This window comes from Anabrus simplex, chromosome 4, assembly GCF_040414725.1.
Source record: "Anabrus simplex isolate iqAnaSimp1 chromosome 4, ASM4041472v1, whole genome shotgun sequence".
Classification (NCBI taxonomy): domain Eukaryota; kingdom Metazoa; phylum Arthropoda; class Insecta; order Orthoptera; family Tettigoniidae; genus Anabrus; species Anabrus simplex.
Genome location: NC_090268.1, coordinates 214,342,815 through 214,355,163, shown reverse-complemented (window position 1 = coordinate 214,355,163; position 12,349 = coordinate 214,342,815). Strand labels below are relative to the sequence as shown.

General features: G+C 40.2%; 1 protein-coding gene across 2 annotated transcripts in view; it reads left to right on the top strand.

Moving 5' to 3' along the window:
* The window catches only part of LOC136872577 (ATPase WRNIP1), a 135,170-nt gene that overhangs the window by 70,540 nt on the left and 52,281 nt on the right, over window positions 1-12,349 (top strand). For both annotated transcript variants that reach the window (XR_010859956.2, XM_067146379.2), the window contains exons 7-8: window positions 23-137; window positions 927-1,057. Coding sequence is in view for 1 of the 2 variants with exons in the window: in XM_067146379.2 (XP_067002480.2) it covers window positions 23-137; window positions 927-1,057 (246 nt within the window). In the remaining variant the exon portion in view is untranslated. The remainder of the gene's footprint in view (window positions 1-22; window positions 138-926; window positions 1,058-12,349) is intronic.

Sequence of the window (12,349 nt, the reverse complement as noted above, 5' to 3'; positions counted from 1 at the left end):
GATTTCTTGCTCCTGTATCCAGGTTTGGCAGATCCGATGGCACTTTCCATGGCCGTCTCGGCAATGCATGGCTGTCAGCTGTTGGGGATGCCAGAGTGTGACGTTCTTCTAGCCCAGTGTGCAGTATATCTTGCAAGGTAATTCGTGTTTGCTGTGTGCATTGTTAACATCTCATTCTACTGCCCCTCTTTCTTCTTCCTTTGTTTATGATTCTCTCGGTCCGTCTTCTGAGACTTGATAATCCTATCTCCACATCCACATTCCTTGGTTGTAAACAGCACCCAAGATTAACTTCTCACCTGTTGTGACTGAAGCACCTCATACTATACATACGGTTCGTTTTGACCCATATATTTGTTGGTAACCTGATCAGAACAAGAACAACAATCTCTACAACTTTGTTCATTGCCATCTTCATATAATGTAGATAGGTTTTCTCCTTATCAGTCTCGGTTATCCTACATCCGTTTCTTCTTAGCCCCCACCCTGACGAGTTCATTTCTGCTTCCCAGCTTCAACAGGAGGGCAGATATCAACACTCATTGAATGGCTGCCTTGACAATCTTAATTTTTGTTGTGCAAAATGTACGATAAGACAGAAGCAGGATGAACACAGAAAAAGGTAAGAGGCAAAGAGATGAAGATGAACACTTCCCACATCAAGACTGGAGATCTGTCTTGTTGACCCCCTAGTGAGTGTCGAAGCCCACCCTCCTGATAAAGATAAGAAGCAGAAACAAGCTCATTGGGAACTGAGAAGAAATGGATGTGGACGATGTGGAGATTGTCCTTGTCCTTTTCGTTTTCTTACTATTTCTCCCTCTTCCCACACTGACCTATCATCCCAATGTATGTTCCTATCTAAGTTCCTTTTTGTGAATTAATTATGTCTGATAGCAATTTGGTAAAAATTGTTTCCTCCACAGAGCACCAAAGTCGGTGGAGGTGTACCATGCATTGGGACGTGCAAAAAAGATGATTGCAGAACATGCTGGCCCTCATCCATCTGTTCCTTTGCATCTGCGTAATGCTCCTACTCGCCTGATGAAAGAACTAGGTAAGCTGCTTTCAGTTTCAGTATTTTACAGAACTAAAGACCTGTCTGTATCTATTACTCCAGCCCTGTTCGTGCCTAGGTTAGGGATTTGTTTTACTTGGACCTGAGGTGTGCTTGGAAGTCCGCTCATCCTGTTTGAGAACAATTGAGGATCTATCTCACCACTTATGGCATTTGCAGATTCAGAAAAAGCTTTTGGTAACACAGACTGGACTAAGCATTTTGAAATTCTTGAGAGGATTGCAGTTATCAGGGAGCCTACTTCTATATAAATATATATCGTTTTAGGAAAATAAAATTAATTTTGTTGCATATTATCTTTACGAAACAGGATGTGAGGACTTAAAAAATGCTGTGTTTATTTTCAATACTTTTGCATATTTTGGAGTTTAGCACATATGTTCCATATTCTTAGTCATTAAAATCAACATAGTTCATATTTTGACTAAAAAATATTAAATTATAATAAATTAACAGTCCTCGCAATAATGGAGATACAAATTAACAATTTATATTTAAACATTTAATATTTTAACTTGAGTGCAGTTAAGCAGTCGATAGTGTACTAGCGGTTTCCCGATTATTTCGTAATTTGGGCATTTCATTGCTTCATGGGACTCTTACTAATGTTCTGCATGCCATGGACTGAAGTTTCAGCCTCAACTAAAGCTGCAAAAAGAGGTTTTTGTGATACATTTGTGGAAATTACTTATGGTACATTCAGCATATTTCATGCATCACAAAAGCAATTTAAAAAAAAGGCTCCAAAACATGCATCTGTCATTTTCTGAAAGTTTTGGAAATGTGAATAATACTGTAGAAGAACTGAATCATGGTAGAGGTAAAGCTGCAGATATAGGAATAATGAATATGGACACTGTACTTTCAAAGAACCCTGGATATGAAGAAACCGGTGAAGTTGGTGCATTGTTATGTGGAAACTTAAGAGTGACGTTAACGTTGTACTTAACCCCAGCAGACATTGTGAAGTTCAAATATGCCCCCATTACCTCTTCTGTTGAACGCAGTTTCAGTCAAGATACTGTAAATCTGTCCTTAAAGAAAGCAGAAGATTCACTTTCCAGCACTTACAAGAACATTTTGTAGCAAATGTGTCGAGGAAATCAGAAGAGTACACAGTTTCACAAACCTCAGTGGTAGATGCACAGATAGGCCATAGATGTTTCCAAGACTTTTTAATTGTCATTTCACTCACTTGATCCCATGCAGATGCGATCATATAAATATTGTATTTCATATTTATTGATTTCAGTACCAAAATTACACCATATTCCCCCTTTTCTTCAAACAGTTTGCTGAGGAGCTGCCTCCTGTATAACCACTTGATGTTTTCCAATATATCCTGGTCCATTGGTTGCAACAGAGCTGTCACATTAGGTGGCAGAAATTTCACTCGGATATTACTACTGATCAACTCTTCTACTCCCAGATGTGACAGCGCATTGTCAATGAACAAAATGGCCTTCAGTGGCAAACCTTGCTTTGTTAAAAACCTTTTTACGTTCGGCGCAAACTCTTCTTGGAACCAGTTTTTGAAAGTTCCACTGTCCATCCATGCATTATTTTGGGATATGTAAGAAACCGGCAAGGCAGATTGATTCACATTTTTAAGAGCACAGGGATTTTTTGATTTCCCTATTAACAAGGAGAGGAAATTTATGTCCTCAGATGCATTGGCACAAGCCATAATTGTAATTCGATCTTTACTTCTTTTATAACCCCTTGCCGATTCATCTAATTTAGATGCTAGTATCTTATTTGGTAGCATGCTATAAAGCAGCCCAGTTTCATCAGCGTTATATATCTGCTCTGGCGTTATCAGAGCAAATAATGTCCTGAAATTCCTTTATGAAACTGTCGGCAGCGACTTTATCCCCTGAAAAACTTTCACCAGTCAATGAAAGCTGGTGTATGCCATGACGAGCTTTCAAACTTTCCAACCAACCCTGACTATCTGTGAAGTTAGGATCTCCATTTGCTAGCTTGCTGTTTAAACTAAGCGCCTTTTCTTGTAAAATCGGCCCTGAAATCAGATCACCATGCTCTCTTTTCTCACTAAACCACATGAATAATATGTCATCTAGAGATTTATTTCTAGCTTTCTTTACTGTTGCACGGTTCTGTAAACTATCATCATCATTTTAAAGCAGAAGTCTTCAATATATTTTCGGTTTTTCTTCCAACCAGGCACAGATGAAGTCCGTGCGCCGTAGTCTACAGCAATATTTTTCAAAAGTTCTCCTTTGTCCAGCCTGTTTAATGCTTCTAAATTTTTGTCCATAGAAACAATCACCATGCTTGCCCAAACAATATAATACTGCACAGGAAAATACTGTAACTGTACAATGTGGTGTTAACCTTCAGCTACTGATGTGGTCTCTCACAGACTACTGGGTATGATGACTCATTCCCTTCCTCTTTCATCGTCTTAAGCAATCACACAGCGAGTCATTATTGAGCAACGATGTTAACCCAAAATAACGTCTGCAGTAGCGGGTGAGTGTCATAGACTCCATGTCAGAAGGACCGTCATTAAAAAAATTATTGATGAAGTGATTAAACAGTGTTTATCAAGTGGCGTAGCTCTGTGAGCTGAGGCACATTAGTAGTGCATTACATTCAGAAGAGCGTGGGTTCAAATCTCACCTCAACCATCCTGGGAATGGTTTTTCAGTTTCCCATTCTCAGTTCCCGGCAAATACCGAAACGGTATCATTGATAGACCATGGCCGAATTACTTCCAATTCCTGTCCTTAACTATCCTTGGCGGAAAAGACAGTTGAGAAGAAACCCTTAAAAAAAAACTATACATGTAAAAATAATTTTTTAATATTTTTCATCTGGATGAACCAGAGATCCGAATTAATGAGGGCCAGATAAACGAGGTTCTTGTGTTCATATAAATCCATTCTCCGATAATTATGTGCAGGTAACGAAGAGTCATTTTTAGTCTAGATGAAAAACTAATCAGTAGAGCCCAGATTTTTATGCAGTAATTGGTTAGAATGCAAACTAATTTGGTTATTAGCAGGTGTCGTCTGGGCCGCTCTTCAGTAATGTAGTGAGAGTGACATCAGTTGTAGGGGTTGTAATGGGCTGAACCCCTAAATTTATGCAAAACTCATAGCATAACCGTTGTGCAGATTAGACTATACTCGTTACTCACTTCAGTAAGTTTGCATTCTAACCTATTACTGCATAAAATTCTGGGCTCTACTAATCAGAGTAGAGTGATGAAAAAGAGCAGCAACAATCCACCAGAGGTGAGGGAAATCATGGATTAAACTCATTTTCATACACAGTTGGGAAGTAATTGAGTATAAGTAATTAGATTACTTGTAACAATTACATTTGTAGTTATTTTTACTTGTTATTTACTTCTTGAAATACAGTTGTAATCGTTACATTCTAGTAATTGATACTAATTGCACGGATGCAAAAATATGAAAAAGAAATTATTATGAATGTTACGGGAATGTTGTGGATCACAGAGGAATAAGAAGCTGCGGGGGTGAATGGGCGGACAAGGAATTGGGAGCATAAGTTAGCACAACAAAATTGAATTTTTTCTTTTTTTTTAATTTAAAATTTGATAAATAGAAGTTCTGAATGAACAATAACAACTTATAATGAGCTCATCAGTTCCAGCAACAATGACTTAGAGTCCAAAACATCAGGTACAAAACTTGAGAGGATTATCAATGTTATATATAATACACAAGGGGATGAGCATTATAGCTCTGAATAGGTACACTATTTTATAAGAGCATGTTTGCTCCACTAAGTTACATAGCCTAGGAGTCTGAGCTCCAAACGTTAGTACAGTCCAGCCTCTCAGAGGCATAAGTTTCTTACAGTGCACAAGGTTATACCTGACAATCTTCAAAGAAGGTACTTAAGTCACGCAGCCCTGGTTTGGGCTTATCTTCTGCTCAACAGTTTTTCACTTCTTTTTCAGAAACATAAACAGGGACAATGAATGCCCGTACTAAATGGCCTTAATGTAAAAAGGAAAAGGTTGAACATGATTGGCCGTAAACAAAAAGGCTAGGAGGCAAAACACTTGAAGTTTAAAAAAAAAACCTAAGTTGGCTTATGGGCCAAAGATACAGATGCTAAGCCTATTCTACATCGGGGTGACTAAATGAGTTACATTAAATACCAAAAGAGTGTTAAGAATTTTAGAGGATAAGAAACTTTAGTCACCCCATACCAAGTTGAATGGGAATCAGCAGAGGGTAATCACTCTTTGTTGTTCTTACATTACACATTTCCCAATAGGGAATAAAACAGAGTCCTTAGACTGGACAAAAAGTTTACATTTAAACCACCAGGTTTAGAAATTTACATAAAATAAGAGGTTTGAAACCTTCCCCTCAAGCTATCTGCCAGAGTTATCACATGTTAAGAAAATTCTGCCATTACCTTGAGTCGCTGGACCTTCCAAACGCCGATCGTGTCCCCTGCCTCCTAAGAACGCCGCACTCACTAAACTGGAGCGATGAAGATGACAATACAGCTCTAAAGCGCCCAGCTTTTATAGTATCTCGAGGGGAAGTTTCCAGAACTCTTAACAGATAAGCTGGATTTCAGTGCACACCCCCAATTTTAATTGGCTAGCAAAAATATTAACCAATTTCTGATTGGTTGATAGCTATTGAAGAAGGAAGCAGCTAAAGTGTTGACAGCTTTGATACATGAACAAAACAATCTTCAAAAACTAAGGTTAGCCAATAGTAAAAATCAGCTTTCCCGTAAGAATTAATTACCGTTGATCTCGCCGGAGGGGGCACTTAGACCAATGGTAGAGACATCTCACAGTTGAAAACCGAACTATTTTGCATAACATCAGTTCAAGGCAATTACCTAAATGACCTTATAGAAGGTGCACAGTTTGTGTACCCTTGGTACAGACCTCCACCCCCTAAGGTTTTACCACGGTATGAACAGCCTTGAAATCTCGAATCTTGCAATACATAACTTTTGAGAAAAACATAAGTTGGAGTATATCTGGATAGAGAGTCCGTTCTAATTTGTTTTTGAAGTAAAGTAATCCTGATGATGTTTGTGAAGTAGTAGAAGTTCGGGCTGATGCGCCCAGAGTTGACGGCAATAGCGGCCGACATTGCCGATGTCAGGAAGGGGTCGCCGCAACCCCAAGGTACCCTGGGATATCTTCCTCCCATATATTGAGGGGAGCAGCTAAGGCAGTGGTCACCTAGGACCAAGTAGCACGGTCCAGTCCAAGAATACAGTAGAAGGTTGAGACCAGCCTCCCAGCATCTCCCAGTGATGACAGTCCCAAAGCAGTTAGTTTAATATGGAGTCATCATTTCCCAATGATGACAGTCCCACAGGAAGTAGTTTAATATGGAGTCTAGGCCAGGACGAGGCGGGACCCTACCCCGCACAGACATCTCTCCCAGGTTGACATGATGTGGCCTCAGATGAAGTTGGGCACTGTAACATTCAATTTTGGGGGCAACAGTAACTGTTTCTCAGACAGTGCTACATTATGGTGTAGATAAGGTTGGCGACTTGGGAGGAGGAGCATATAGAGTTTTTGACTCAGGTTTGGAGGCAGGGGCCGTAATGGCAGAATGGTTTAGAAATTATAGAAGGGAAGGTTTTTACAAAATAATTTTTTCCTGAAATCCAGGTTAACTTATGATGTAACTTAAACATAAAAACAGCTTCTGACAACCAACAGGGGCAGAAGGCCTTATTCTTACTTTGCTTACATAACGCATAAACTAATGAGATGCTAATGAAAGAAATATAATTAATTCAGCACCATCATTGCATGGTGGCATATAATGAAAAAGCAAAGGCCTTCACACAGATTTTACTTGAGTCAAATGAACCCTAAAAATACTCGAAAATCATATGTACTAGCACTGCTGGAATGGATATTTTCATCTTCTGATCATGCCTCGAAGGGCAACACAGGACTCCATTCCTCAAAATACAAGGGACGACATGTTCCCCAGAAGAAAGGTAACCAGCACCGGATCTTCACGTTGGTGTTTTGCTATATCGTGATCTAGCATAGGGGCATCAGAATAGCACTTATAGTAGAAAATAGAAATAGAAGGTAAAAGAGCTTTCCTTCGAATCAACAGAATCTGAATCGCTGGATAACATTCGTCTTAATCCATCTGCGACCACATTCTCAGATCCCCAAATGTGTCTCGCATGTCAAACTGAAACGCTGAAATCCAAATTGCCCATGCTCGATACTACAGGGCCTAGCCAAAACCCAGCTCACAGTCTGATCGTCAGTCTCTAATTCAAATTTAACATGCTCGAGGTGAAGGCAAAATTTTTCTAAGGCCAAAAGCATGGCCAATCCCTCTAACTCGTATAGAATTTAGCCTCCTGAGGTGACAAGGTGTGGGACGCATAGGCAATGGGCCGCCTTCAGAGTTCTGATTCCTGAAGAAAAAGAATAAGAAGAAGAAACACAGCGACCACAGATGAAGAGGCGTCGGTCTGTACAATAAATTTGCTAGAAAATTCAGGCATAGGCAAGACCGGGGAGTTACATAGAGCTAATTTCAGATTCTTGAAAGCAGCTTGTTGAGACAGGCCCCATTCGAATTTGACACCTTTCCTGCGAAGAAGATTCAGCGGTGCCGCCTAATGAGCAAAATTAGGGATCACTACGCCAATGAATCTAGTAACCCCTTTAACATCCTTGGAGCGGTCTGAAATTATGGATGGCTCGAGTTCTGGAATGATCGACCGAAACTCCAACAGGTGAAACAATATGCCCCAAGAAAGACATAGATGATGGTTTAGCAAAAGATACCTTCGACAGCTTAACTGTCAAACCTGCATTGTGAAGGCGTTTTAGAGCTTCCTCTAGATGAGCAAAATGTTCTCAAAGGCCTCAGAGAAAATATCCTCTAAATAGTGATAAAGATATTCAAATTTAATATCAGGGAAGACTCTATCTAACAGCCTAGGGAGAACCGCTGTGCCCATGGGGAGCCTGAAAGGCGCACGGTTATATTCATACAGGTTCCAGTCAGTAGCGAAAAGTCTCTTGTTTTGATTCTTCTGCAAGATGTATCTGATTATATGCTTTGTTTAAATCTAGGATGGTGAAAAATTTAGCTTTACAAAACCAAGAAAAACATGAGTATAAGTCAGGAAGGGGTACTGACTGTAGGACGATCTTACGATTCAGTGCTCTGTAATCAACTACTGGCCTGGTTTAGGTACCAGAAAAATGGGGAAGAATACGCCGACTTGGAGGGTCGAACGATACCATTCCTCAACATTTGGTGTATAATTTCCTTGATGGCCTTCATTTTCGACGGAGATGACCTGTAGGGAGGAAATCTTATGGAGATCGAATCCGTAACCTCAATCTTGTATTTCAGAATTACATTTCAAAAGTGGTTTATGGAAATTCATTCTAAATTTGAATGTGCAGGATTTACTTTGAACCGAGCTCGATAGCTGCAGTCGTTTAAGTGCGGCCAGTATCCAGTAATCAGGAGATAGTGGGTTCGAATCCCACTGTCGGCAGCCCTGAAGGTGGTTTTCCATGGTTTCCCATTTTCACACCAGGCAAATGCTGGGGCTGTACCTTAATTAAGGCCACGGCCACTTCCTTCCCATTCCTAGGCCTTTCCTATCCTATCGTCGCCATAAGACATATCTGTGTCGGTGCGACGTAAAACAAATAGCAAAAAAAAAAAATTACTTTGAAGATCGAGCATGATACTGGAATGTGACATGAAATCTGCCCCTAATATTACTGGGTATGACATATTTTTAGCAACAAATAACTTAAATTCTCACGTAAATTTTGAAATATGAATTTTGGCGTGGATTAATCCTAAAGTTTATAGGGGAGAAAGCCGAAACACATTTTACCGAAGAAGAAACATATTCAGGAAATTTACAACGGTACTTCAGCTTGGAATAGCATTCTACTAAAATGATGGACACAATACTTCTAGAATCTAAAACGGCCATGACTGGTTCGCTATTTATTTCAATTTTGAGGAAGGGCATGATGCATGAAGAATCGGAGGCAGTTTTGAGGCATTCTTTAGGACCTTCAAAGATGGTCTTAGATGGTCTTCCTGCCTGATTATGTGACATAGTACCCTCAGGTTTAAACTGGTCTGAGTCTGGATACCAAGCTAGGGGAGAGGACTCAGCTGGGCACTTCAGTCAAATTGAGTTGCTGTTGGACCTAGAGGTAGAACAAGCAGGAGTACTACTCTGTACTTCACAATTCTTAGCCAGGTGTGTAAATGATCCACATTTGAAATAGCCTGCAGAAGACGATGATCCATTCTTAGGTCCTTTGTATTTATTAGAGGACACTTATTTCATAAATGGTCAGTCGACCTACACGCATAACATTTATGGGGTGTGAAAGTTCGGCGAGGTGGTGGCCGAGAAATATTAGAAGAAGGTGGTGATTCTTGAGCGACTCAGAGTATCTGCATATCTTACTCCTTCTGTGGACCTGGACATGGCCTCAAGTTCCATAAAAGTTTGCAGACGGGAAGCAAAACATAAATATGATCTATAAGATGGTGAAATCCCTTCAATGATAGTCTGTACAATTTGACCTTCGGAATAATGCAAGACAAAAACTCTAGTGTAAAACTTAATGTCTTGTATGAAGTCCGCTAATTTTCATCTAGCCTTTGGACTCGGAAATAATATTTCAGAATCAGAGACGATAGAGCTCTCGTGGGAATTAAATTTGCCAACAAGCGAACACAAAATGTTTCAATTGAACCCCTTTCCGATATGGCCTTGATGATCTTATCTGAGAGGACACCAACTGTGTAAGGATAGATTATTTGCAAGATTTGTGAGTGCGACAGGGCAAACACCAAAGCATTGTCCTGGAATTCTACGAGAAATTTTAGGAAGGTTATGACGTCATTTATGGAATTCACAGAAAACTTTGAAATCCATTAAGCAACATGTTTAACCCTTTGAAGGTCACGGCGCAATATATTGCATGTCGGAGTTTGAAGTGATATATCTTCGTAACTGTATGTCTTTGGACAACGATTGAAAAATGGATAACTCCCTACATCTGTTGGCTATATTTTGAAGTCGTTAGGTTATTGTTATCACCACGGGGAGCGCTGGAAATGAAATGTTTTTAAGTGGATGTCTTCAGCTTTAGCGAGTTAATTGCAAACAGTTGAACATGGCTGCGCGAAGTTGAGCTGACTTGCTTACAAGCGACGATACAATTCGTGATATTCTTATGAATACTGAAAGTAACTGTTCAGTATTTAAAGATAGTGATGAAGACGATGTAGGAGGTATATCTGGAAATAATGAAAGTGAGGTTGAGGTCTTAACAGCCGCCACGTCCTAAGCGAACGAACGTAAATAAAGCGCCTAGTAATCGCAGAGTTTGGGAAGTCGAGACTATAACTAACCATTTCACGCCAACCGCTTTAGCTTCGATGGCAGTAAGTCAGGAATTCAGAATATTTCACTGACGAAAAATTCTTCAGAAATTGACATTTTCAAAAAATTGTTGTCTGCCTCTGTGGTGTAGTGGTTAGTGTGATTAGCTGCCACCTCTAGAGGCCCGGGTTCGATTCCCGGCTCTGCCACGAAATTTGAAAAGTGGTACGAGGGCTGGAACGGGGTCCACTCAGCCTCGGTAGGTCAACTGAGGTGGGTTCGATTCCCACCTCCGATCCTGGAAGTGGTTTTCCATGGTTTCCCACTTCTCCTCTAGGCCAATACTGGGATGGTACCTAACTTAAGACCATGGCCGCTTCCTTCCCTCTTCCTTGCCTACCCTTTCCAATCTTCCCATCCCCCACCAAGGCCCCTGTTCAGCATAACAGGCGAGGCTTCCTGGGCGAGGTACTGGTCATTCTCCCCAGTTGTATCCCCCGACCCAATGTCTCACGCTCCAGGACACTACCCTTGAAGTGGTAGAGATGGGGTCCCTCGTTGAGTCCGAGGGAAAAACCAACCCTGGAGGGTAAGCAGATTAAATAAGCAAGTAAAAAATTGTTCCCTGTACCTTGTTTTGAGGATTATCATACTAAAAAAGCATTACTAAAAATGTTTCACAATTTTTGTGCTCAAACTAGTTGTTTGATGTCTTGTTAACATACTATGTTAAATTCATTTGTTTCATTAAAATATAATGCCTCCTGAGGGTTGTTTTGCAAACATGTGCAATAACCTAAATTTTGGGGTGTGCAGTGGACTAAGAAACCTGACTCTCAAAGGGTTAAAGGATGTAGTAAGGCTGCTAAAGCCCGGTGATAAGACTGGAGGGGGTGCCGGAGGTTGAGGGAGTTCGAAAGCGGCATTATTAATGAAAAATTGAGGAAGACGTGGATTATCAACGGGGTTTACAACTTGTTCGGATGGGGCAGAAGCTTGTTGTTGCTCAACCGATTCCCCACTATCAGAAGACTTATTAGTGACCTCTTATGTATTGACATTTAATGGGACAGCATAGTAGTGATGGGAAAAATAGTTCTTTCTTGCGATCAGTTCAATGTGAATTAGTTCACTGCCAGGAACAGTTCGAAAAACTAGTTCGTTTAGTTCACTAGTTCACCTCCATTTCCTCCAACTTCGCGCATGCGCATGTATATATAGACATGATAATTATAAGCTTTTGGGCTTTTGCCGTGTCATGTATATTCTTTGTTCGACTGTGCATCTTTATATATACAGCAGTTAAAATTTAACACGAAATCACTGATTAGGTCTAAATACATAATTGTTATTTCACAATATACATCGATGGCTTTCAATGCACATAATAAGATGAACATGTCCATCACGATTTTTCCAACAACCATGCCGGCATATCCTTATTTCTCTATTTCCTAGCTTTCTCGCCAGATAGTTGCACAACAGGGTTGCCAACTAATGTTAGACAAACTTCAGCAAATTCTAAATTAAAAGTCGGTAAGTCGAATTAACCTCCATAATCCAGTTACAGTTTATTTGTATGATATGTAATCATTCAAAAATATATATTCACGTGCCTAGCAGAAAACAATCTTACTTTTACAGCTCCCTCAAATCAGGCGACAAAGGTTGCATAAGATCTGCACCGGGCCGTGTATACGCTGATATGTACCAATTTTACTACCGTAACTTACAAGAATAGACAGACAGACAGATATGACTCATAAATAAACAATACAATCAAAGTAATTTGTACATAACTTACGCAGTCTCATTAGTCGTCTTCTGGCAGTGGCTCGATTCCCTCCATATCCCTGTAAGAGTCGTCGC